Consider the following 27,927-nt stretch of genomic DNA (forward strand, 5'->3'; position numbering starts at 1 on the left):
TGCCAATTGGCCTGAGTCTGTAAAGCAGCAAGAAGTCTCAGCACACCACCATAAGTTCTTTGATACATTTCTCTCTATGGAGTCCCAGCAAATGGAGCTCAACCACTCAATGTAGGGTGGACCAATACATGTGTGTCATTAGCGAAGAATCCTTTATCATGTGTCCTTTCACCTGTTTGCTTTAGCAGAACATCCTTTCACCTGTGTCTGTTTCAGCAAAATGTTCCTTCATGCTTGCCCCAGTAAAATACCATCCAGCATAACTGACTTCCCAAAGAACCCTTAAGTTTCCACTTCAGGAGCATTATGTGGCATTATAAATCTTCAGTACTAGCATACCTTGAATATGGGATTTGGATACATGCCCTTACATTTGAGATCCAGCCATATAGTTGTGTGAATGTGTTGTATAGAAGAACAACTTTTAATTGCAAAGCAGGGTTCAATTATGTATGTATGTTGAAGTTTCCCTGTTCATTCATTCATTGGAAGACATCTGGGTTATGAAAACCTGCAATGAACATTCATGCACAGTATTGTCTACAGATGTTTTCTTGTCTTTGGCATAAATCATGGGAGTGGAATGTATATGCTGAATTTTATGAGAAGTTGGCAAAGCTCTTCTTAACAATATGACTGAGCCTTTATACACTTGAATTAGTAACATACGAGGATTCAAGCTGACCCCAATTCTTACCAACACTTGACATGATTGTATGATTAGTATTTGTTTATACATTTACATGTTTATTTGCAGTTTTTTGTCTGCTTGTTTGTTTGTTTGTTTGTTTTGCTGTTAGGCAGCTCTCTTCCAGCTTACAATCCTGCTTATGATGCCTTGCCCCAGTCTTGTTAGCCTTGCTGATGTTATTTGAGTCTCTAACAGTAGCTATGTGTGGGTTTTGTGTGCATTTCCCTGATGACTGATGATGTTGGATGTATCTTCGTAAGCTTCTTGCTCATCCATTTGTCTTCTAACAGGGAGTGTCGGATGAAATGTTTGTTTCACTTTTCCCTGTGTTGGTTTCCTTTGGACTTCTCACTGGTCTTCCTGGGTAGTGACTCTAAGTATCATGAGATACACATTTTGTGAGTATTTTCTTCCATTCTTTAGCCTTCCCTTTCATTTTCTTAAGGTCTTCTGAAAAGTAAAGATTTTCATTTTATTGTTCCAGTTTGCATGGTGTGATTTGTTTTAGCAACCATTTCTTTTACCTTTTCTGGTGTTTTCTTTTTCCTCTGTTTAATAATCTAGTAAGTCTTTGTATAATTCAAGGACATAAATGTTTCCTTTGAGAATGACAATCTAGTAGCAAGAATTCCTAGCTTCTATCTCTTCTTTTTAATTTATTTCCATGCTCACTTAATTCTAAATCAAAGAACCAACAATCTTCTACCACTAGATGCACTTAGAATCATTAATCTTTAACCCATGAAGAAATGTTTGCAATAACTCTGGACACTTCTAATTCTCTCTTGCAAAATGACTCTACTTGTTCCCAACACTTTCATTTGAAAGCTCTAGACAAGTACTTAGATAAAGATAGTAGTGTGCTAGTGAATACATGTATTCAAGCTCTCTCCTTAAAAGCTAATTCTTTCATAATAGCCCCAATTATTAATGTTCATAAATTCCCAAGGTGTAAATACCACATGCCAGTTTCAAGGTACCAATGTTATACCGACTAACAAAACTCTGGAAAATTTGGTGATTGGCTTTCATGAACATCAGCCTGCTGCAACACACCACCACAGTTTGGTGAGAGTATTGGAAGGAAGGCAAAGAAAGAAAGGGAGGTGAAGCCAAAAGGGGGAAGTTAAATCTCTGGCTCACTGTGGACGACTGGACTCAAGCCCACTGAGGACTCTGTGGGGCACACTGCATACTACAACTTGGACCTTACCCATAGAGGACAAGGAAGACTGGGCCACTGACTCTCTGACTCCTGCATCATCTTTGCAGATAATTGACCCTAGGTTAAGACATGGGCACTTTAGACATGGGCACTTTAGACTTCCATAGGGATGAACTGAGGTACAGTTTAGAGTACTCGTAGAAGTCTCAGACAGAAAGACAGAACCACATGTGAGGTAAAGAGCTATCCATTATCTGAAATGGGCCAAGAGGTATAGCCACTCCACACAGCACACAACTTTTCAAGTCTGTCACCCATTATCACCCAAGAGCCACAGTCAAAGGCATCAGTCTCTGTCTGTGCAAACTTGCTGAGAAAATGTAACTGAGAAAAGGTACCATTAGTGTCCATTAAATAAATACAGTGGAATCAAAGTTCCCAGTTGATCAGAACTCAGTAAGATCAATATTTTCTCCAGTAGTCATGACAACCTCTTCTTCCAACAATTAGTAGACTGTTTCAAAGAAGGGAGATTTTTATTTCATGTTTTTAAAGTCTCATTAGTATCAATAATAAAATATAATAAAATAATTTCCCACCCAAGCTCCTTAATTATCAAGATTATGTGTAATAAGGGGATATGTTAGGGCAAGGAACATGTTACAAACTGGTAGGGCAGCATACTCACTTTCTCTCCTCCCTCATGGTAAGTGTCTTAGGCTGTGGTGATGCCTTATGCCCCACTGACTTTGCTTACACATCTGACCTAGTGTTTTGTGGTTATGTAGATTAGAGAAAATCTTATCATGACAAGTAAGATGCAATAGTCCAATCTTTCTTGGAGCAAAATAAAAATTGGCCTGTCTTCTCCTTTGGGAAAAGATCCCACAGATGTGGAGCAGATGGATCTAGACTTAGACACCATCTGTTTCTCACTGGCAATTGACGTTGGATCCAGGATGGGTTGGATTTTACCATTGAATTGGCCATCTCCATTGACCACTGGGGAGCCCTCAATCATGTGTCTGTTGGAATGTGAAACTTGGGCTGGGCTTCTTTGGATGGCTATCAACTCTTATGAGACAAAGGAGGAAAAGGAAACCAAACTCTTTGGCAAACCACCCATGTGTGGTTGCTTCCATGGAAGTAGCCACCACATCCAGAGAGCAATAACCCTCTTTCCTTGCGAAGTCTTTTCTTGGGAGGAGAGGGAGTGTAAGGGAGACTATGAGCACTTCTCCAAGTCCCTTCTAGGCTATGGACTCTACTACTCTAATGTATCGATTAAGATAATAATGACCTTCTCTATCAACAATGCTGTCTAGCACATTTTGAATGCTTGCAGCATTCTAGCTGTTATGCTAAGACTTTTACATGCATTACCTACTTTCAGAACTACCAAATAAGGCAAATAATAGTATTCCTCTCACTTTTAAAGACAAGGCAAAAGTAAACGCTTAGTACGATCAAATTACTCACCTAGTATCGTACACCTGACCCAGTCTGCTGCTTCCATCTTTGTAACTGTGGCATCCTGCTTCCTTCGTGACTGTGGTATCTTTGATGGTTCCTTTTACTTCCTTACAGTGAGGAAGGGCAGTAATCAGGAAGCAAGTTCCCTCTATTCTGACTTTGTGGAGTAAACACTGGAACTTTAAAAACTCAAAGGTACAACTCTCTTCCAGTAGGCTCCATAGCCTTTCTAGCCTCAGCATTCTTCCTCTTGTGCCCTCTCGTGCTCTACCTCTGACAGTTTCCTGGCTTCCTGTTTTCTTTCTTTTTTTTAATTAGATGTTTTCTTTATTTACAATATCTCCTTTCCCAGGTTCCCCTCAAAAAAAAATGAAAGAAAGAAAGAAAAGAAAAGAAAAAGAAAAAAGAAATAAAATAAAATAAACAAAAACTAAAACAAACCCCTGTTCCCTCCCACCACCCCACCCCCTCCTGCTTACTGGCCCTGGCATTCCCCTACACTGGGGCACAGAATCTTCACAGGGCCAAGGGCCTCTCCTCCCATTGATGAGTGACTTGGCCATCCTCTGCTATACATATGCTGCTGGAGCCATTAGTCCCTCCACGTGTTCTCTTTGGTTGGTGTTTTAGTCCCTGGGAGCTCTGAGGGTACTAGTTAGTTCATATTGTTGTTCGTCCTAAGGGGCTGCAAACCCTTCAGCTCCTTGGGTCCTTTCTCTAGCTCCTTCATTGGGGCCCCAATGAAGGGTTCCTGTTTTCAAAACCGATTCTTACTTCCTCTAAGCCCTGGGGACAGTAACTGAATGGCTGATTAAATATTACTGTTCCACCTTGCAGCCGTGTTTCCTAATGCTGTCGTCAGCATCTACAAACTACAGCAAGTCCATCCTTCTTTGTCATCATGAGAATACCTCAGAGTGCTTCCCTAACAATAGAGGGGGTTTAAGTACAAAGGTTTAAAATCGTTTTTTTCTTTTGAACCTTGATTGCTCCTTAAGGTCACACTAGCCAAACAGATTGCAAGGATGTAGTGAGAGCAGTAGTCATGCCCTAACTAACTGGTTTCCCTGGAGTCTCCCTGAATTTTAATCTAGCTAACATCAACCACAGAAGAAAAAGGAGTCCATGTGCCCAGCCAAGCTAATTGCCTGACAAGAGAGGCTTTGAATCTCCTACTTAAAAGTCCATAGTAATTATCTGGCAATTATTCTAATGCATTGTCATTGAAGTGTGAAGTTGGAAGTGCTGTAAGAGAAAGTGTGGGTCTGGCTTAATTTGAAAGACTAGATGGTAAGCAACCAAGTGAAAATGAGAGTTTATGCTCCACACAAACCAGACCTGTTGACTTTTATTCATTTACACACACAGCCTGAGACTGAACCTCTTGCCCGCACATCCAGTTTGATAGTTCTTTGTGCCCATCTCAAGAAAGATCCAGGTATATTCCCAGGGTGGTCCAGTGCTTTCAACACTATTGCCAGAGCATCCATGGGACTAGGTTGAACATACTAAAAAGACACAGATAAGGAGGTCCCTTTTTCCTGAAAAGGTTCTTGTGGTTTCAAAATAACTGTCCAAACCTAAGTTCAGGGTGCCAGTCTGCTGGGGCATCTAGCCACCACCATAATGATGCCAATTAACTGGGGCTCCAAGTCTTTACTCAGTGAAAGGCAGGATGGGAAGAGGGAGGTGGAAAGAGAGATTGGACATTTCATCCCTGCTCCTTCCTGGCTTTTCAGGGCCTGGTAGAATCCTGGCAATGATGATAAGTGAACCAGCAAAAACTTGTTTGGGTGTCCAAAACTTTGCAGTAGTAGAGAACTCTTACCTTGGCCTAAACTGTGTACAATCACCAGGAAGTGAGTTGTTCCAGTGTTGTGAGTGCCAGAAAGGGGGTTCACAGCAGAGAGTCTGGGATCCTTTAGAAACAGAGAATACACTGTGTTCCCTTGGACTACCTGCATCAGAACTACCTTCTGCTTGTTAGAAATGTAGATTCCTGGGTCTCAGCCCAGACTTCCCAAATCAGACCTCTAGAATCTGCTAGGGAGCCCAAATTTTCATATGTGTTTTCTGGTGACTCTTATACACATGGGACAGTAATAAAGTTAACTGTGACCTTTAATTCATATATTAGAAGATCTATCATAAGTCTCTACTAACCTATTTTAGAAGGAGCAATGTTACAGGGGACAGTGTAAAGCCCACTTCCCAGTAGTGAGAAATGTGTGAGATGTCCCCTGAAGACCTACATCCAGATTTTACTGTTACTACTGTGACTTTCTGTCTATATTCACAGAGAGGGAAAATGCTGAACTCCTTTGAGCAGTTAGTGAGGAAAAAACTGGTATAGTGGGGAGAGCAGAGTCAACAGCAATGTGTTGTATATGCCAAAATAGGAGATATCATTGTGATGTATTTACAGTACTATGAAAGTGTAGCATGATTGTTATGCCAAGTATCCTGTGGTGTATACATGACTACCCAACATATACATGAGTCAAAATATCATATTGAGGCTTTGGATTTAGCTTAGTGTTAAAGCAGTTGCCAACTAGATGCTAATCATCCCAGCAAACACACACACACACACACACACACACACCATATTTTACATTATCAATACAAATATGTTGATCAAGAAAAGAGATATAATTTGTTTAAAAAAAGTAATGAAACTTCCTTGGGAAGTTGGGTCCAGCTTAGGTTCCCATCTTAAGGGAGACCTCCACAGAGGGAATTTAAATTCAGGCAAGGGGACAGGAGCAGCTGTGGCCAGTCCTCTTCCTGAGATGCTCTATGGCCTGGTGACTGAGTAAGTATACTCAAGGAGGTTCACAGCCTGGCTCCATCTCAAGCTAGCTATGGTAGCCTGAGGCAAGTCCCTAACTGAGGATGTTCAGTATCCCTTCCTACATGTTGTAAAAGAGTATGGCTGACATGCACACACACACACACACACACACACACACACACAAAGAAATGTGTAAACCCATATCACCATCTGCACCAGCCCAGGTTTACCCACCCGTTCTCAGACCTCCCTTTAGCAGATGTCCAGCAGGGGCAGTAGGAGAAGTGGATGCCTTCCTCAAGGACACAAAAGCCAGGCCAGGGCTTAGGCAGCGCAAACAAAGTCATGTGGAGTAAAATGAGCAAAGAGAGAAGACAGAAGGAAGCAAGTGAATGTGGAGGCATTTAGCAGGTTCTTCCACTAAACTTTCTCCCCAAAGATAACAAAGTCTCCAGGCTCTATAACAAATGATTTCTGATGCTGTGAATCTGAACAGCCTCAAATACAACTGAGCAGCTTGTTGGCTGTTTACCTGTTTATTCAGTTCATTCATTCATCCTTGGGCTAGGGATTTAAACCAGAGCCTTGTGCATGCCAAGAAAGTTTTATACCCTTAAGATGTTTCAGGAGACATCTAGGATATCTAAGTATACTGAATTTTTTTCAAAATAAAATTTCCATAGAATTTGTGCTAATGGATGAAGTGTCAATATAATCCTTTCTATTAGAATCTAAACCCAACTCCCCATTTATTTACCTTTTGGTTTCCAATGTAATGTTTTCATGAAAGTTCTGTGTGCAGATGTGTGTGTCTCTGTCTCTGTATGTAATTTTTATGCTTTTTCCTTAGGTCTCTTTTTTTTTTTTGTTTAGTACAATTTTGGTTGGTTTGTTTGCTTCCTTGTTTGTTTTCTAATGGGAAATGAAAGGGGTGTGGAGTTCTGTGAGTGGAGAGGTGGGAAGAATATGGGAGAAACTGGGGGATGGGAAAGTGAAATCAGATATGAAAAATCTATTTTCAATAAAAATTGAAATTACAGAAAAAATGCAAGGCCCTGAAATGTCCCTAAAGACCTTCCTAACACCAGCTGACTAATGATAAGAGGTGACATTCAGACAAGCCCTCTAGACTTAACGATGGCCGTTGTTTCTGAAAGTGGTCCATCCTGAATTCACCTTGGCTCTTATTCCTCCCACATTATCCCTTACCTCATTTCCCTTTTGCTTTAATTTGGGCTGCTCAGAAACAACCTTGAGACAAAGAGTTGAATATAAATGGTTATTGTTGTAGAAGCTGATATCATTGGGGACTAGGAAGTGAGACAAGGAAAGGAAGGGTGTTGAAGAATGGTACGTGAACAGGCACATAACCCTCTGGGCATGGGATACCCTATATAGCTGGGAGCTGGCTACTTAGTCACATTACCCAGAACTGAAGTGTCTAGGCTCTGATATAACAGCTCCCACAAGTTATTGCTTGAGGGCTCCACGAAGGGTTTATTACTGAGCATTTTTTCTACAACTGAAGCAGGTTTTGATATTGAAAAATTAGTAGTGTGTTTTTAAATTTTGCTTGAATAATCTAGTAAGATGGAGAAGGGACACCATATACATTCCTCATCTCTGCAAACCCTCTCCCTAGCCATCTTATTTGAAACTTGCATCTGTGCTATAAGGCTAAGTCTGTCTCTCTGTGGCCACTAGCATCCCTGAGTCAAGAGTAGACACAGGATCAGTTCTACTGTAGCTTCATGGCATCAAGAAACACAAAGCTTGCTATGAGAAAATGATTTGATTTATTTACCTATTTTGTATATGTGTGCATATAGTATATGTACATGGGCATATGAATATGTGCACATTCCTATGTAGATGTGCAAGGTAAGATCACTGAAGCCAAGCTCACTAATTCCACTACGCTGGAGGAGTGGTCTGTGAAGTTCCAGGAATCTACCCCCACCCTTCTGTCACCTGACCCCAGTGCTAAGATTACAGACATGCATTGCCATGATCCTCTACATACTTGCTAGGGATCTGAATCCAGGTCCTTGTGTTTGCACAGTAGGCACTTTACTGACTGAGACATCTCCCCAAATCCAAGAAAATATTTTAGAAACAATCATTTTGTTTTTCAAAGCCCAATCCTATGAGCACTTAAAATGTTTTAAGAGATAGGAAAAAGATCTACGTTTTTCTTAGTGAACCACACTTCCTGGGAGATTTAGATCCGTAGACCCTCTCTATGAAGGGTTCCCCAGCTCTCCATTCATGGAATCGAAAGGCAGAGACAGGAGGGAAGATGATGTAGTAAAAGGAAATTATCTGTGAAATCTGCTGACTGTAGACGCCACATAAAACAGCAGGGTGAAAGTCACGCTGCTCAAATACATTTTCCCCATGATTCGGAAACATTTATGGATATCAACATTTCAGCTACTGCCTGTTCACCTCCATTAAGTCACAATCCACAAACATCTCTGGTTATATTGGGCTTTTTTTTTTAAGTTTAACCACTGTAGCCAAGTTCTTCAGTTTTTTATTGTTTATGCTGCTGCTGCTGTTTATATGGTGTGTATGTGTGTGTGTGTGTGTGTGTGTATACACATGTATGCACACATAGAGGTGTGGATGTGGATGTGTTTGTGAGTGAGTGTATGTGTGTGTTTACATGTGCATGTAGGTGCACACACACACAGAAGCCAGAGGAGGATGTTGGGTGGCCTGTTCTATCACTCTCTACCTTACTCCCTTAAACTAAATTTCTCAGTGATCATGCAGCTGAGCTGGCAGTCAGCAAGATACCACCCCTCTACGATTTTTCTGCCTCACCCCTATCCATAGCCCCATCCCCTCCTCTACCCTCACAACATGACTTACATGCCATGCCTGACTTTTTATGTGAAACCTAGTCCCTCATGCTTGTTTAACAAATGCAATGAGAAGCAGTCTCTTTAGCCTCCAGTTATGTCTTTATGAGTCCAAATCAACTTTGAAGTCATCTAACGAGACAGTACTTATCTTTAAGTTTCAGCTCAAGAGCCACCTTTCCTAGGAGGCCTTCTCTAGCCTCCTTCCACTTCCTCTGCTCGACAGAACATCTATCCACCATATACGTTAGAGAGAAACATGGGTTAAGGATGGAAACCTCAACTAATGAGGACTAAAACAAAGGGCTTTCCATCTCTCGCATAATAAAGTACAAAGGGATAGGGTTTCAGGCATCAACTCCAGTGAAAACTGGTGCTCTTGGGTCTCAGATACCCTTACCATGTTGGTATCGATCATTGTATTTGTTATCTCAGAACAATTCAGTAGCTGCTGCCATTCCAGAGATCAAATTAAAATTCAAACCAAGAAGAAAAGGTGACTTGAATTGGATCTGTGGCTTATTCATATTGTCCGAAATGGTGTCATACAGCCATAGCTAGTAGTTCTAGGGACACTAGAAGAGATAAAGGTATTATTCAGCACAACATTGAAATTAAATTTGAAAGATTAGCAAAATGAATGGCCTGTGGTTACACAGCCACCAGTGTCAGCCATGTTACAGAGCTCAATCCTATGGTCTCAGCTTATTAGGGGGCCACTTGTCTTCAGCTCTCCAAACTAGAGCTCAAATCATTCTTGTTTGTCCAATGACAGTGACTCATTAAATCTAGAGCTTCTACCTACTGGGTCATCTGGCTTTGAGTTGGTACCTTGACACAATACTGAAAAATTAATGAACAAAGAATGCTTTAAAGACTAAACCACCATCCAAAGCCATGGAGGAACCCATGGCTCCAGCTGCATATATAGCAGAGGATGGCCTTGTCAGATATCAGTGAGAGGAGAGGCCCTTGGTCCTGGGAAGGCTTGATTCCCCAGTGTAGGGGAATGTCAGGGTTGGGAAGCAAGAGTGGGTGAGTGAGTGGGTGAGCACTGTTATAGAAGCAGGAGGAGGGAGGGTGGGATAGGGGGCTTCTAGAGGGGAAACCAGGAAAGGGGATAACATTTGAAATGTAAATAAATAAAATATCCAATAAAATAAAAAATATGTAAAAAAAAAAAAAAGAAAGAAAACTGAAGTTGCATTCTCAGCACAAATTCATTTCTTGGTGGTCTTTGAGTAGGATAGTCTTTTAGTATATGAAGTGTACATCAGTGGAAAGGAATGGTTGTGGTCCTCCCTGCCCTTGGAAGTTCTGTGTCATTTTGTCATGTAAGAAGTTTGAAAGTCTGCCTTCTGGGTAACCAGTCACTGTGACTATCTTAGCTACCTTTTCTGTGTCTCAGTTGCCACATACAAAAACAATCACTTGACTCAAATGTCCTTGGGTTTAGTTTATTTGTTAAACTTGGGTTGGGCTTGGCCAGTTGCTACTGGAGAGTTATCTTTTTGTCTCCTGATCTCTGACAGGCTTGGCAAGAATAAGTAGAGTGAAGGGTGCTATTGCTTGCGTCTTTTCCTCCAGCAGGCTGGTTTGGCCATGTCCCCACAGCATGGCCACTATTGCAACAGTAAAAATGGATTGTGAGATGTGTCCCTTCCCCCAGGCACCTTTGCCCATTTTTTTTCCCACATGTTCCCCAAAACAACATGGTGAGCCACCTACCTTCATGGACACTGTTTAGTCCCACATTTGAGGCCTCATAAAGTGAGAAGAGCCACTTGAATTTACATAGTGTAAAAGGGTCACATCAGAGAGTCAATGTGCCCCTTCACCTTTCTGGGTATCCTCCCACGTTACCAGCATTTCTTCTGCTAGATATCAGCAGTTATACTAGCTGGGACAGGATCATCCACATCACAGAAGTCATTCTGTGCCAGCCCAGCCTGGAACATGGCAGATATAAATAAATCCTGGATGTGGCTGCCATTCAGGAAAAGGGAGTCTAGAGTCATGAGCAAAACCCATTTATACTCCTGACTGTGAGAAAACAATGCCAACGTACAGATTCCTAGTCTCACAGCTCCCCTAAGCTCCAAAGAAGCGAAGACCCTCTGATCTTCAGATTCAAGCTAAAGCTCCAGAGATGACCTGCCCCTTCTCTAGACATGCCCATCATCTCCACTCTGGGCCTCACATTGGCTTGTTCAGATTTCAGATCTGTCTTGTATGTTATAGAAAACCTTGTAAAAGAAAGAGCATGAAAGAGTGTCAGTGACCCTGACAGGTAACCCTAAAGTAGATGGCTGGGACTCATGTTCCTCTCTCTGCAAAGTTGGAAGAGGCAGAAAAGCAGAAGGCAAGCTTTAAATCAGAGGCACCATGAATGAGACCAGACCTGTACAGAGAGAGCTGGGCTTAGAGAAGGATGGAGAAGGTCCTGATGTTCAATCTAAGCCTCGTCATTTGATTGTCATATCTCCCTGCATTGTCTGAGAAATGAACTCAATGACTGCTTGCCTCCCACAAGTACCAGAAGAACTAAGGGAGAAAGTTCTGTAAATGACCTGGGATTGGATCTCAAACAGGAGCAAATGTTATAATTCTCCTCTTCAATGATATTCTCTATCCTTTGGAAATGTAGGATAGTACAAATGAATCAGAAAGTGCCTTAGTCTTCTGAGAAGATTCCTGCCAGTTGTATGGAAAGCCCATAGATGCTCCACTTCTTGTAAGAGTCTTGTACTATCTGGACTTTGAGCCTTTGTTTTGGGTCCTTTGTTCTTTTAGGACACTTTATTTTCTTGGTGGGAATCTGTTTTTCCGTGAGTCTCATGGGAGAGATTTACAGAGGATTGTAGCCATAGAAGCAACCTCCTCCTCACTCCTGATCCACAGAAGCCAGAAAGTGCCTCCACAGCAGACAAGGAGCCTCCACACATCTCACAGGCTTCATAGCATCCCCCAATGTGCTTTGTTATAGGGTGTCTAATTGACAATAGATATCTTCACCTCTCCTCCCACTATCTCATGAATTGAAATCAGTATGGTTTTCCATAGTCACCAACTTCAAAAGCACCGAGAGCTTGGCAGATCCATTCGTTTCTCATCCCAGCTCAGTGTTAGAGTACTGGATAGAGGTTCTGGTATTGCAATAAGATCAATACTTAATATGGGAACATGTTCTTACTGAGAGAGTGCCTGAACTTCCAAGCAGTGCCAGCTGCTCCAATGAGCTGACTATGTCAGTGATGGACAGCTTATTTAGATCTTGGTTAATCCACAGATGTGTTGCTCTGTATTTCAATTACTTAATTTGGATGTCCTTTCAAGGATAATGTTAAAACCTGCATGTCATTGGATCAGCCAAGTCACACAGCAAAAGAGGGTTTGAGTCTGTTGAGTCTGTTGGGTCTATAGTTTGGGGACGTATTTCTGGCTGATCCACAGAGCTGTATAATACAGCATTAATTTTTCTAATTGGCATATTCAAAATTGCTGTGGGCAAATGATTTTGTATAGATTATAGATATATCAAGCAATAAAAAATTATTTTAGAGCCTTTTCTGGGTTCTACTCTTCCTGGCTTCTCAGAGGTCAGCAAGGTGCAAAAAAATTTAACCTCTAAAATTTCCTACCACCAACATAAATCACACATGAAATGCAAATTTAGGGTTAAAAGGAAAAATATGGCTTATGATTATAAGATAGGCAGGTTCATTCTAGTTAGGAAACATGGCTACTATTTTGACAGCATGACAAACTCATATGCAAATGTTCTTATGTGTATGAGGCAGTCCACACACACACCTAAACAAGTTAACAAAAGAGAGACTCATTTTTAACATCTTTCATAGAATAGTGTAGTGCAGATACATTTTCTCATCACTAAATACCTATCCACACAATCTCTCTTGACAGCATTGCATGGAATGATGAGTCACGGATGATCTGACCATCCCCTGTGGTGTATTTTAGTAGGTTTTGATAATTTAACATAGTCTGCAGTTTGGGACACTTCATCTTTGTGCTTTTGTGTAAAATTTCTACAAAATAGTGTGCTACATTGTACTTGAGATTCTCCCTATCCTGTGGGAGAGAATGAACAAACGCATACACATGGAAAAAAGTCAAGTGGATACAAGGGAAGCCAGGGAACTAAATTAGTGCACTGGCCAAGAATCAAAAGCCTGAGATCATTTCCAGCTAGGACTATAGCAAAGACCTCAGGAAAGAAAGCTATAAGAAACAGAAACTCTGCTAACAGGCTAAGTGCAAATGGCAGAGTGTTGGCTCATGAAATTGGAGCATTCACTTGGTTTCAAACTGATCTGAGATCAGTGTTCACATGATGTTGGTGCATGTGTGCATGCATGCATGTGTGTGAGTGCGACTGTGTATGGGTGTGGGATGTGTGTGTACGTGTGTGTGTATAAGTGTGCATATGTACCTATTGCTCCTCTTGGTTCAGCTTCTTAATGTGGTAACACCAATGTCAGGCTCTCTCTATGTATGACTGCTATCTCTGGCAGCTACAGGCTTAAGGGATATTTATATTCTGTTATTCACTCCCTGGCCCTCCTACCCACCAGTCACTTTGTGACAAGAAATGGCATGTTCTGGTTTCTGGCCTGGGTCTTATGCTGTGCTCTGTGTGACTGGGGACCCATGCTGTGGAATAGTAATCAGTGGGGAAATATAATAGAAGACAGTAATAAATATACTAGTGGGAATGCTGGAGATTGAGCCAGTACTGGTAAACACTTTAGGCTACAAATACTAAAATATCCCAAGTCAAACTGCCCCAGCAGTGCTGCCAGTATGCTCTGGAGTCCAGATGCATGTTGGGCTCTAATACCGTATGATTTTCAGCTCCATGATGACATGGAGGACTCTGCTGCTTTCCAAGTCAGAATCAATTTTACTCTAAGTCTAAGAATCCCACACTTCTCCTCCACAGCTAACAACAGAGGGTGAGAAAGTTGGTAACTCTTTCCTTTTATCTGATTGAGTGGGCCTAAGTCACATGACTACCTCTGAACCAATAGTCATCTCCACTAGGAATACTACACACCGATTGGTCAACCCATATGTAATTCTGGAGAAAAGGTGGGACACCTTCTACCTGAGGTACTGTGAATATGAGAAGGTGCTGGGGCTCCCTGAAGAAGTGAGGGATGTGTGAGGAGTGGTCACTCAACCCTGGAGCCCAAACAGATGATCATTCTTTGAGATCATACCTTGAATAAGGGAAAGGACAATCTCTGACTAGAAGGTGAAATTCGAGGGATGCCCTAGTAATAGCTGACCCCAATGTGGAAGCACTTTTGCACAAGCTATCCTGCAGGAACCAGGTAATAAGTAAGCTCAGCTATTGGTACTTTCAGGCCAGCCATGGGATGGAGGATGTAACAGTAATTACAAGAGGAAGTTCACATCTTCATAAGCTTCTGGTGGTGGAAACTGGAAACAGACTAATGGAGTTAACCTATAATCTAACAAAGAAAAGGCAAGGTGAGGCAATATAGAGTGAAAGGTGGTCAGGGAGTCAGGCTGGCATTTGAAAATCATGGTGGAGTATATCTGAAAAGATGATATATTCTTCAGGTCTGGGTAGAAGAAAGAAGTAAAAAGGCCCTGAGACAGATGTCCATGGTCTTCTTGGTGTCTCAGAAGGAGGACAAGAGACAATTAGTTGGTAGTGAGGTAAAAGGCAAAGCTAAAGCAAGGCTACAGGTCTTTCAGGAATTGCAAAGACTTTGTACTTACTCCAAATAAGAAGCTAAATTTATGATAAGAGAAGATATTAATTGATGGAAAAGATGATCAAATCCTTTGCCCTTAGCTCTACCTGACTCTTAACTCTCCTGTCCTTTCTTCCAGGCCATGTACATGTTCTATGCGCTGGCCATTGTGTGCGATGACTTCTTCGTCCCATCCTTGGAAAAGATTTGTGAGGTATGTGGAAGTATATTCCCAGTGTGCCTGAGAGAGGCCTGAGAAGGGGACTCTGGTCTGGCATGTTCTAGCCTCATCTCCAAGGTCCTGGGGAGTTGTAGATGTTAAGTACCTGAATGCCTGAGAAAGGACAGTACTGCCTCAGTCGATCTGCTTCACACTTCAGAACCTGGTGGATGGCTAGGATTTAACCCACCTCGCCGACTGCCTCCGTCATTACTGCTAGTGCTACAGTCTTCTCTGTGTATCCGTGGGAATACTTTCAGACTGTCCCGCAGCAACGTAACTTGTGGACATTGCATGTAAAGTGCATGGAGTAAGGTGCAGTGTTTGCAAACAACCCATTTGGATCTTCCTGTATACTTTACCACCATGAAATAAGTCCTGCGGAGACAGATGTTGCTTAGGGAAGAATGACAAGGCCAAATCTGTGTGGTCCTTGTAGGTACAAATAGTTTTTCAAATAACTCTGGTCCCCTGTGTGTTAAACCCACAGTCAGCACCCCAGGCCTGGAGTGTCATCCGTATGTTGGGCTCTACCCTCTCTCCCCCTTTTTAGTTCTGCTGCTTCTTGTTCTCTATCATTGCTTCTACCTCTCTTTCCTTCATTTCCTCCCTCTGTTGGGGTAAGAACCTACTACTATCACATGCATCCCTCACACTCACTCTCTATCTATACCCTGGATGGATACCTGGTGGGCTCTGGAGCAAGAGAGTGGGCAAAGAGTATTTGTGGCACATTGTACCCATTATCATAGCTAATGCCAGGGTGAACAACAAGTTTAAAAACAAATATTCAGGGGTCGGCAAGATGGCTCAGGCACTGGTCACCAAGCCTGATGAACTGAGTTTAACCCTCAGGTCTCACACATGGTGAAAGGAGAAAACAGACTCTAGCAAGCTGTCATCTGACCTCCACATATGTACCCTGGCATCTTCACTAAATGTTCGTGCACACACACACAAAATAAATAAATGAACCTAAAAAGGATTCTTTAATGCTCACCCTATCTAGAAGTTCTCATTCCTCTTCACTTTCCTGAGATCTATTTTTCTTATGTGCAAGCTGTGCATTTTCTTTCATCTACTGTTTTTAACTCATTATCTGAGTTTCTCGGAAGTCCAGTAGCTATCAAGCTTTGTGGCCCCTTCTTGCTCTACCCACAGTACCTGATTCTCTAGGTTCCAACAGAGGATGTGGCCAGAGTGTATGTATCTAGTCAGGCCTCAGGAAATGCTGAGGACACAAACCTCACTTGGAAGATAATTAACTTAAGCAGTTCCTTCCAAGCCTTGGACATTTGTTCATTTTGTACAAAGAGATAAGCAGTCATTGCACACTGACCCTAAAAAGGTCATGGAAGTGTGTTCCTCTTTGCAGTGAGTGACAGTAGATCAAAGGAAGTAAGGTGGCACCTGAAATACACAGTACTCTAGTGGGGACACGAGTGTCACAGTGATCCAGCCTGGGAACAGGCTCACCTTGTGTCAAAGACAAGAAAACCGTCAGTCCTTAGTAGGAGCACTTGCGATCCTTCAGTATCCGTGGCAGGTTGTTTCCAAATTATCAACTGGTCAACGTCCTTCTTAAGGTAGTGGAGGACTGTAAAGTTCAAACCATATGTAGACGATGCCAGTACAATGTCAGTGTTACATAAATATCTGCCAGAGTATACTCCTCAGAGGGAGAAGATGAAGAAAAAGTTTGTTTGTGTTTAGTAAGATGCAGGGTCACTCTGTTTTTTCATCCCTGAGGAGTTGTGTCAGTAACTAAAAAGAATACACAGGGCCCACTTAACACCTGTTGGTGCTTCACACTTATGCAAAGCAAAATTGCTCTGCCTTCTCTGTTGTTATTAACTTTGTTAATAACAAAGGTATTTATTGCATCCCAAAAATATAAACACAGACATCAACTTGTGCTCTCCATTAAGGAAACACATAGAACTTTTGAGAATACGCACGTCCTTCTAGAGAAAAAGCAAACAAATAGCTAGGTGAACAGAAGAAATAGAGTGAGATTTTACAAAAAGGTAAGAAGGAAAGAAAATGTTTGATGGGATAAAGATACTGTTTTGACTGGGTTCCCAGGGTGCAGGAAGCTGGCTGTGTAGCTAAATCAGTGTGGGGTGAATGTGCCTATCTTCTCTTTAACCACGTCTAGGATTCTACCAGGTGACCACAGTTAGCTTCCCTCTAGGAATCAAGAAACCAAGGCTCAGAGACTCAGAGTATCCCACCCACAGCCATAGCTATTTAGGAATGGAGTCAATATCTGAGCCCAGGACAGTCTGAGCTTACCCCCTAGGTCATCTTCTTACCTGTTGCAACTCTGCATCTACTTACAACAGGTTTTTGTCAAAACTGGCTCCATCTCTAGGGTCTACAGCTATCCAGGGAGGAGGGATGCAGATGCAGAACCTCTCTTCCCAGAATGCTCCCTGTTCCCAACCCAGTCCAGTTTTAGAAGCAAAATAATTGACAAGAAATCATGCTGTGCCATATGCCTATCTCTGAGTGCAGCTCCATGGACTTAAAGCCATCCTGGTTTCTGGAGTAATGGTATGCCTGTGGAAATGGTGATAGAGTTTGTATCTCCTTAGAGATGCTGTGTTTGTGTCTTCTGGGAGTCTGTGGACAACTCTGATGTTTTATTCTCTCACAGGATGGAGGGGGTGATGATATAGGACCACCCCCTTGCAGCCTAGCAGGACTATCCAGCCTGGGACTCTATACCACCTTTTCTTTCCCTAATCTCTTTGCAGAGAGGTGATAGTGTATGTTCAATGCTTGCTCCCAGCCTAACTTGGGCTAAACAGAGCTGTTCAAAAGGTGTTGTTTAGACTTTGGTGAAAAATGATTCTAGAGCTGGGGTGGGGGGAGGACTGTCATGTTCAAGCCATGAAAAATGTTGAGCAGAAAAGAGAAAGGAGTGTCAATATGATGACCCAGCATGGCAGCAACAGGCCAGGTGAGTCATTAAATTTTAGATAGCCATGCAGTTCCATGAGGGAGCACACAAAGGTGTTAGAGTCCTTTGTCTACAGTAAATAGACAAACTCAAAGACTCTGCTCTACTGGAGCAAAGACAGAAAAGGGATGTTTCAGAGACAGCCAGGAAGCAAAGATTCAGCAAGGGGAGGAACATGGCATTCCTAGTCATGAGGTAGCAGCCTCAGGTTGGTTAGAAGCTTGTCCTCACACAAGGATATCAGATGTCAAGAGTAGGAAGGCCTTAGGGCCATGTGGAAGTTGTAAAAGCAATAGTGGGTCTTCCTGGGCTGTGGATGAGGGTGACTGTCCACTCTACATACTGTAAACACAGAGCTAGGCTCTGCCCCAGCCAAGCTGCTTGCCAAAGGCTGGGAAGGAAACTAGGGAATGCACAGCCTGGCTCTGGCCATCCATGACCTTAGAAACCACCGAGTAAACCACAACATTCCACCTTCTCCTTATAGGTCCCACAGCCAAGCGTTCAACCTTGGATCAAACTGATCAAACTCTTTTTGTTGTGGTTGTTTTGGGATAGTTTTGTGGTTTTTTTGTTTGTTTAGTTGGTTAGTTGGTTGGTTGGTTGGTTGGTTGGTTGGTTGGTTGGTTTGGTTTGGTTTGGTTTGGTTTTTCAAGACAGGGTCTCTCTATGTAGACCTGGCTGTTGTGAAACTCACTTTATATACCAGGCTGGCCTTGAATTCACAGGTCTACCTGCCTCTACCTGAGTGCTGGGATTAAAGGCATGCAGCACTATGCCCTAGGGATCAAAAAATTTTTTTTTTAATTTGGATCAGCATGGAGCAGATACAGATGGTCTTCCTTAATAGTATGCCCTGGACGGTAGTTTTTTACATGGCATTTACATTGTGTTAGGGATTATTAGCAATGTAGAGATGATTGACAGAATGTGGGAAAATGTATCTGCTATAAGCAAACACTGCAGTATTTTATATGAAATTTGAACACTGCTTGAATTTGAGTATAACTAACCCACTGATCTCAAAGGCTGACTGCATTCATAGAAAGGTGGATGAACCCAGTGGGGACTTGGTGCAAAAAGAAGGAATCAAGTGATAGATTCTGCCATGGTACCAGTGCAGGGCTGTGTAGAGGGATGGACCAAAGAAGCTATGCCTGAAGGAAAGGGTTCTTTGAAGAAAAAAAAAAAAAAAAAAAACTCAGGAAAAAACAGAGAACACCTGAGCCACTGAATCTAAGTAGGAACTACAGGACCTGTTGTGCATGAGGGGCCCAGGGTGTCCAGCAGTGATGAATTACTCTCCACTCTGGATGAAGCTTAGGAAAATTCTCCCTGGCCCTCATCATAGCCGCTAGCAGTGCAGAAGCAAGAGAACCTCCTGACTAGTGATTCTAAGAGGCCAGTGAGGTACTGCCAGACTGGAGTATATTGGGTGTAAAGGAGGAAGGGAAGGAAGGAGATATGGAGACAAGAGTGAAGCCGGACATAAGGCCAAGCTTCATAAGCAACAATTAATACCAGCCATAGATCTCAGGAGGGAAGCGCAGCAACTCAATGCATTCCTAGAAGCTGATTTCCTGGCTCAGGTTGCCTACTGGCCATCCCTACCCATTGAGATTCCAGTGCTGGGGCTTCCCCACCAGCCAAGGCTTTTAGTGCTGAGGTACCATCTCAGTGTCTCCTCAGTACCCCATGTGAACCTCAACCCTGAGTGTAGAGACAAGGAACCCAGGATCCCAAAGAACATGCATGCCTCTATCAGAGGTACCTCCAAGGCCATACTGCCTCTTTGTGGCCAAGCATGGAAGTGCAGCCATTGATGCTGCTGAGAAAAAGAAAGAAGGATAGCAGTGGAAACTGGAAGTCTCTGCCCTGACGCCCGAAGGGAACTGGCTGTTTCCCAACAGCTGGCAGCTTATTTTCTGGGCCATGGTGGAATTCCGGGAAGCTAAACACACCAACCAGCTTCTCATGTACATTCATCTTGTGTTCTTGAAAATCACCTTTTGGTTTAACAAACAGGGTGACTTGAGAAATGGGGAACTGTCTCCAAAGATTTGGGGGAAATGGGCTGCACTATTTTCTACTCTGTCTCAAGTCTTCTCTCCTGTTGTGCCACCCGGAGTTTGAAGGCCAAGGGTTTGGACAGCTCCATGGTTCTACTTACCTCTTGCAAACTGGCTGTGGTGAGCTTGAGGTTATTAAAAAGTACTGCAACAGCCGTGTTTGCATGTAACTTTAGATTACATACATCTCTTCTAAAATCAGTGTCTGCAGACACCAAGGGAGCTGAACAGAGCTGCCGTTAGGAAGAAAATCACTATCTGCCACTGGATGGTCTCAACGTGATACTCCACCCTCCTGGTTATCAGTTTGACAGCCCCTTGATAGATTTGGGTTACAGACCCCTAAATTTTCTGTAGAGACATTGGCTAATGGAGTTATGTAGTCCCCTGCTGATCTTGCAAATGAGGATACTGAGCAGGGAGCAGGAGGAGCCAAGCTCTGAATGGATAGTGAGGGACTGAACCCAGCCCCTGGGTCCTTCTGAAATCCCCATGCTTAGGACCTCAGGAGCCACAGTCATGTGTATCCCAAGGTAAAATCCCACCTCACCTGTCTTGTCTTTGTTCCCATACAGCGCCTCCACCTCAGTGAAGATGTGGCAGGAGCCACATTTATGGCAGCAGGCAGCTCCGCCCCAGAGTTGTTCACATCGGTCATAGGTAGGTGATGACAGGAGGATGCCTCAACCCTTACCTATATGAGAGAAAGGGGTTTTGGGGAAGAAGGTCCTCAAGTTCCTAGACCCCAATCAGAGCCTTCTATTCTGCTGTGGCCATTCATTGCTTTAACTGTGTGTGAGCTTTTCCTAGACCCAGGGACAGTGCTAAGGGAAAGTCTAACCTCTGGGTTTAAAAAACACCCTCCAAAGCTTGCCTATTTCCTCTGGATCCTGAGCATAGTCTAGAACTAGGAAATGTCCTTCAAATGTTCTTGGAATGCAGCTGGACCAGTACAGCCAGATTGGTATTGGTTTGTGTTTCAGGAGTCTTCATCACAAAGGGCGATGTGGGAGTTGGCACCATCGTGGGCTCTGCTGTGTTCAACATCCTGTGCATCATTGGCGTCTGTGGGCTCTTTGCAGGGCAGGTAGGACTAATGACTCCTTTGTGATGGATGTACATGATGTGGAGAAAATGGTAGTATGGAGCCGAGGCAGGGACTATCATGTTGGAATTCACCCACAGTGGAGCCTTAGGCAGTGTGATTGGAGGTCTCTATCTTGAAGCCACTGTTATTTGGTTTCCAGATTGATGGACTATTGAACCCCAGTTCCACATAGGGAATTAGCAAGCCTAACAATGTTAACTGTGAGCCTGAAAGTGCACGCGCACACACACACACACACACACACACACACACACACACACACACACACACCTCCGTTTGAGAGCTACTCATCTGCACTAGAATGTGTGGCGCCTCAGAGGAAATGAGATAAATGAGAAAGGCAGGGAAGAAAAAAGGCAATTTTTTTTTCTACTTAACTCATCGTTGTCACAGTTCAGGACATCACCTTTCTTCCTGCAGGCTAGAGCCTTTGTAGTCTAGAGGGGCCTTGAAGTCCTGAGTCAACCTAAGGAGACTGTCCTAATGCCAGGGGCCATCCTGGCAGGGCCACTCTCTAATAGTCTCAGGGATTTGTTCAGAAGTCACCAGAGTGAGACCATGGGGCAGCCAAGGTTAGAGTCTAAAGAAAGGTTCATGGGGCATGCAGCTTCCCTGTGGTTCTCAGAGCCTACTTTCCTCAGAGAAATATTCATCAGAAATGAGATCCTCAGCTCTCTGCCAAAACACCCAAGGACCCAGTATCTTCTAGAAAAAACCCTATTTCTACCATTCTAAACGTAACTCTACTTAAAATATTGAAGGAGCCGAAATCCACTTCACCTGATCAGGAACCTCAGTGTGGTCTGTACTGTGCCCTCTTGAAAGTGTCAGATTGGTATAAAGTCTAATCCTGGTGAGCTTCTCTCACAAGTGTGTCAGGCCTCTGTGTCTCTCAGAAGCTGTTGAGCATGGCACGATGTCCATCTCTCAAATGTATACTCAAGAGTTCCCATCAAATTCACTGCTATCCTCCATGGCCCGTTATAACTATCCCCATCTACATGCCAATTGATCTGTCCTCTCTGCCTGCTGGGTTTGTTCCTTCCAAGCAACAGGCAGAAGGACACTTTAATCTTATCAAGCATCAGGTCCAGGGCTCCCTGGTGGACAGGCTAGCTCTGATAAGAGGGTCCTGGATTTGCTCATGATGACTGAGGTCTGGCTCACTCACTAGGCTAAATATTTTCTACTTTCTCCATGACCCATTGTGCTAAAGTTAATGGGTCCACACTGTTCCCAAGTTTTTCTACATAGGTAGTTAGTGCCAAAAGAATGAGCTGCACGCCTGCCTTTACTGCTGTTACTCTCCCCTGGCTCTATCCTACCTGACCAGCTCATTGTTGCCTTCCAGAGATTGAATAGTCACACCAGCAGATGCTGTTGCTGTTAGCACTTTCTTAATTAGCATTGTCACTATTAGCAGTATGATTATTAGCCAGGCTGTTATTAGTGTTGTCATTAGTTCATTAGTCATTTGTACCTGCAGCTTGATTCTGAAGCAAGCCCGAAGGGGAAGAGATAATGTAAAGAAATGAAACAAATGGCTGGGTGATGTCTACTCGGTGCCACACAGCTAATTACTTATGAAATGAAATGCAGTGTGTTCGTGGCGTGTAATTCATCAGTGAATTCACCATTCATCCCAAGCTTGGCTAGGACACCTGCTCATGGCTGCTGAACAGGTTGTTGGCATCCATCTTTTGACCTTCTCCAGGTCCTTGCTGCCTAGTCTCATAGCCCCACTAGAAGAAGGTGACAACCAGAGCTTCTACTAGGAATAGCCACAGGTGTGATCCTAGCTAGAGCTTCCCTTCTTTTCTCTTTCTTTTCTTTTTCTGTTCTACTTCTTTTTTTAATCCTGTGCCTACTTGGAGATTTCCAAAGCCATCCACTTGAGGTTTTTGTAGATTCCCTCACATCTTTGCAGAAGGCACAGAATTGTATTTGAGGAGGAACGTGGACCAAAGAATCAGATTGACCTGGGATTGCATTCTTGTTTTGCTATTTGTTAGCTGGAGGATTTCGGAGAAGTTATTTTAGCTGCTGAAGCCTGATTCTTCTCATCTATAGAGTGGGTATAAACATCTACTTCAGAGCGTTTCCATGGTGATGAGACCTATCGTGTTTAACACTAGCAATAGTACTTGGTCTGCAAGGAGAGTCAAAGCAAGTTAGACACTTTTATTAACTCTTGGGATATTCATCCTGAGGTCCTCACTACCGGATTCCACCCTACATCACTGGGGAGGCTTGGCCACTCAGTTGATGGAATGTTTGACAGAGGTGTCTATGGCTCCCATCATAGACAGGATAGGGAGCAGAGAGGGCAGGCAGAAGGTCTTGCAAATGAAAACAAATGATGGGTTAGCATAATGACACCAGAGGACTAGTGCTTAGTCCTAGGTAGTCTCTTGAGTGGTAGAAAAAGCAATCAGCAAGAAGTGGGAGTTGTCCCATCTCACATTCCCAGACAGCAGAGCTGGTGCCATGGAATATCACAGCAAAGGATGGAAGTTGGGAATTGAATGATTAATAAATCTAATCACAGGTCTCACTTAGCATTATTATTTATGTTGTTCTGCACTTTGTCTTGGCTGGGAGAACTGCTGCAAGCACCCATGGGCCTCTCTCTAATGCATTTCAGCATAAAGGACATGAGGAAGTCTGTCACCCATCTAAAATTAAAGTAATTAAGCTGTGGGGTTTGAGCTCCTGTCTCAATTAGGGTTTTGATGAATTCCGTGTAATTGAATGCCTGCTGTATTTGCAGTTTGCAAACATACCCGATGTCCTCAGTGTTCGCCTGAGGTGCTTTGTGGAGTTTTTATGGGACAGGAGGAAATTGCTTCTTAGAAAGTGGCTTTGAGAGTGGTTCTGGGTATCCCACAAGACATTTACAGGAGGCTCTGGTCCTCCCAGTTTTTCCTTAAGAACAAAGAAGAATAACAATGAAGTGAAAATATCCAGGGCTTGATGCAACCCTCTATTTTGCATATTGCATTAAAAGGACTCAGTGCCAATTTTGTAAAACAATGTGCTTATGAATTTAAACCCACCATTCAGAGCATGTTAAGCTTTAAATACATAACCACAAACAGAAAGTAAACAGTTTAACTGTATCCCAGATTAGGACTTTCATATTCTGGTTATTACAGGCTGGCAGATGGCTCTGGCTTGTTATAAAAGCTCCCACATTGGCTTCTGGCATCCCTAGAGTGTCCCTGATGTTCTTTGGCGAGGTCCATCTAATCTTGGCTAGGTTTGCCTTTCTTCAAATAGCACCCTGTCTAAGCTGGTTCATTTTCACAAAACAGAGCAACACCAAGAGGTTATACATCCCAGTTGAAGCTTGCCTTCATTTGAATACCCCAGAAGAAGACTCGAGGCAAGTAGTCAAGTACAAGTAGTTAATTTGAAAGGTTGCCCCAGGGAACACTATCAAGACATTGAGGAGGTGAGAAAGGGAAAAGAAAGCTGCAGACAGAAGTATTAATGAGCAAGTTATCACTAGCAGCAACTGGGATTTGTTTCATCTGTGGAGACTGTTTTATAGGTGTTCAGTGATCTCATAGGAGAGGCAAGAGAGCTGGGGTACTTATTCACCAACTTCCACATCCTATTCCACTCTGTAAGAAACATGAATCCCACAGTATTCCACCCAAGCTTATTGGGTGGCCACAGTCAGGGTGGACCTTGGGACCCAAAGAAAACCCCAAAGGACCCAGAAAAAGAGATTCCAGAGTTACCTGCTGAAAGGACCTGAAATGGTAAAGCTGGGGTGATGGGAATGGGTCCATCGTGGGTGTGCTGAGAACATAAGACTAAGGCTTCAAAATAAACTAGCTATTTAGACCCTGTCTTCAACTCCACTGATGAGTACAAGCATGAGGACGAGATGAACAATTAAGAAATTATAGATATGGATCTGTGGCAGTACAGTGTTTGCCTGGTGTGTTTGATGCCTTGGGTTTGACCCCTAGCACTAAATAAATAAATTCTTAAGAAAGGTTTTAAGGATTATTTATACTTTTTCATTTTCCAAAAGTGACTAATCTTCCTTTCAAGCTTAGTATGAATTTGCAGAAACTATTATTCTCATGATATAATTGGTGAATTTGCATAAAAGCCAGAAAAATCTTAGGATAAGTATAATATTTATGCAGGGCTACTTGTACATTATCTAATGTTTAAGAACATTCTTTGTAATATGTAAATGTATGTTATTCCTTGTACACATACCATTTTGGACTATTTTGTATAAATAATAATGTTTTTGTATGTGGCTGTGTGTGCACATGTGATTATCTATATATAATATATATTTGTGTGGGTGTGTACATGTGTGTGTGAGGGTTCTTGTGTGTGTGGAAGTCGAAGGTCAACATCAGGAGTCTCAGTCACTCTCCATTGATTCTCTTCCTAAACCTGGAGCTCATCAACTCAGTGGGGCCATCTGCCTCTGCTCTCTTCATGTTGAGATTACAGCTGTGCACTGCAACACATAGTGACTACCCAAACTCAGGTCCACATGCTTGGGAGGGGTCCTCTAGCAGCCAAGCTTTCTCCTCAGCTGAACTGACATGTTTGAAATTTGGATCACTTTTGGAAAATGAAAAATTGTGAAAAACAAAATCTTTTAAAACCTTTCTTAAATTTTTATTTATTTGGTGCTAGGGATCAAACCCAAAGCATCAGACACACCAGGCAAACACTGTACTGCCACAGATCCATATCTATAATTTTTTAATAAGGTATTTAAAGGAAATAAGATATATACAGCATACGGTGTACTGTAACCTCTTGGGAGAAGAGTACAAATTAATAGTGACTGGTAGTTAATTCTGCCTGAGGTCGTAGCTTCATTAAATAGAAAACCTTTCACATAAAACTACATACTTCACCACTCATATTAAAAACCATCCCAGGATGCAAAAAAATAAAAAATAGCATCTGCTATTGAGTGAGCTTATTCAGACACCACATCCAACGATACTCTGAGAATATATGTACAGATGCACTCACTGAGTTTTAAGGTACGAGATAGTATTACCTTTCTCAACAGGCTTTGAAATGAACCGTAGAGATATGGATGGAGGCGGTCTACTGAAGTGGTTAAGTCTAGAATAGACACATCTATTAACTATATAATCCATATGGGAAGCTTCTGGATATAACTCTTGTACTCTTATTTATGAGGCTGAGATTTTGTGTGTCCTTCAGAAGTCTGGGGTGTAAGACTTGAAGCAATGCAAGGAATGGTCATATCAACAAGATAGTGGCAACCCATAATGGAGGATGGGAGAACTCAGCACAACTGAGGCACATCTAGAAGCTTCTATTTTAATCCAAAAACATCTTCCACAGCTGAGCTTTGGCTTCACCGTAATGGTGATTTGGGATGATGGATGTAATGGAAAACCCACAGTCTCCTGTCTACACTAATTCCCAGGTTACTGCTCTCCAGATGAAATCAAACACATCATCTGTCACGTTTCAGTTCTGCAAATCAATTCTGATTCCCCAAATTGGCTAGGGACTATGAACTATGAATTAAAACCACAGCTCACCTATTCCAAATCTGGTGTTGGAGGCCAACTATCCACTGTAAATAGGAAGATCATGGGACAAAAAAAGAGCTGGAATGACCCCTGGAGAACTAAGGATTGGAGGCATCCTCTGGGTAGGATGAATTTATGTTTGGTCCTGTCAGAGGCAAGAAAGCAGCATGCAAGATGCAGGGGTGAATCCAGGCAAAGATTGGGCCATAAATCTTAGCTCCTGAAGGCTGCTAGCAATAGAAGTCAGAATATAGATCCAGACCCTAGGCCCAGCCCAATTAGATCAGAGGAGTGAGTGGCTTGAACTGCAAAAGCCCTATCTTCAGGCTCAGCTTTACTCATACCAGTGCTGGCTCTGGGGAGGGGAACAGGCAGCCCTTCAACATGAGCAACCCCTCTGTGATGTCACAGTCAAACAATAGGCTGATCCTGGTAGCACCATCCTTTCCCAGACCATTCCTGTCTCTGGACATCAGATCCATCTTCAGTCCCACATGTAGATGAGTGTGGAGGATTTTAAGTTTCAGGTAACAAAACCCCAATTTTAATGACATCATAACTGAAGAGAATTTACTGAGAACTACACAGGAAAGAGTATGGTTTGAGCAAGACTTGGGCCCTATTGTTCCTCTCCTGCCTCAAATCATCTCTGTCCTCTTCCTCCAATTAGTTTTCTTTCATGGCATAAATAAATAAATAATAAATGAATGAAATAATAAATGAATGAATGAATAAATAAATAAATGACTATAGTTGTTTCAGACCTCATATACACATACCACACAGACCAAGAAAAAAAAAAGAAAATATCACCTTGCTCACTCCACTATACAGCCCCTACTTAACATCATCAAACAAAAATCTGGGTGGGCCCATTAGATTTGACCAAGTATTCTAACTAGAGTTACCAGATTAGTTTATGTTAGCAAGAACCACCCACACCTTCCTTCTAGAGATAAGAATCTAGTCTATTCCATGTCAAATGCATAGCTCTGGTTTTTCCTTATCATATATATCATACAGTGCAGAGTTGTGATGAAATGGCTAAGCCTGAGCTGTATCTTAAGCTGTCTCCCCAGCTTTCTTTCTGAGCTAGTTCACACGGTGCTGCGGTTGGTTTTTATATGGACATCTACTGTCGCTTCTGATCACATAACCAAAGAGAATTACTGTATCAAGAGATGGATGGATGGGTGGGAGAATGGATATGTAGATAGATAGATAGATAGATAGATAGATAGATAGATAGATAGATAGATAGATAGATAGA

At 42.6% G+C, this 27,927-nt stretch overlaps 1 protein-coding gene and 1 long non-coding RNA gene across 3 annotated transcripts in view; one reads left to right on the top strand and one right to left on the bottom strand.

The window, feature by feature from the left end:
* The window catches only part of Slc24a3 (solute carrier family 24 member 3), a 485,196-nt gene that overhangs the window by 325,022 nt on the left and 132,247 nt on the right, over positions 1-27,927 (top strand). The window contains exons 4-6 of the mRNA XM_031372121.1: positions 14,877-14,951; positions 20,567-20,651; positions 20,975-21,078. Coding sequence (XP_031227981.1) covers positions 14,877-14,951; positions 20,567-20,651; positions 20,975-21,078 — 264 coding nt within the window. The remainder of the gene's footprint in view (positions 1-14,876; positions 14,952-20,566; positions 20,652-20,974; positions 21,079-27,927) is intronic.
* LOC116091076 lies at positions 10,429-27,139 on the bottom strand. 2 transcript variants are annotated; one of them, XR_004118925.1, is made up of 5 exons: positions 26,667-27,139; positions 26,150-26,217; positions 23,883-24,024; positions 20,542-20,685; positions 10,429-10,612 (listed from the first exon to the last, which is right to left on the bottom strand). It is a non-coding gene; the product is annotated as an uncharacterized LOC116091076 (long non-coding RNA). The 2 variants fall into 2 exon arrangements; XR_004118924.1 differs by lacking the exon at positions 26,150-26,217 and having other exon boundaries at positions 26,667-27,136.

Source organism: Mastomys coucha, unplaced genomic scaffold, assembly GCF_008632895.1.
Source record: "Mastomys coucha isolate ucsf_1 unplaced genomic scaffold, UCSF_Mcou_1 pScaffold15, whole genome shotgun sequence".
Taxonomy (NCBI): Eukaryota; Metazoa; Chordata; class Mammalia; order Rodentia; family Muridae; genus Mastomys; species Mastomys coucha.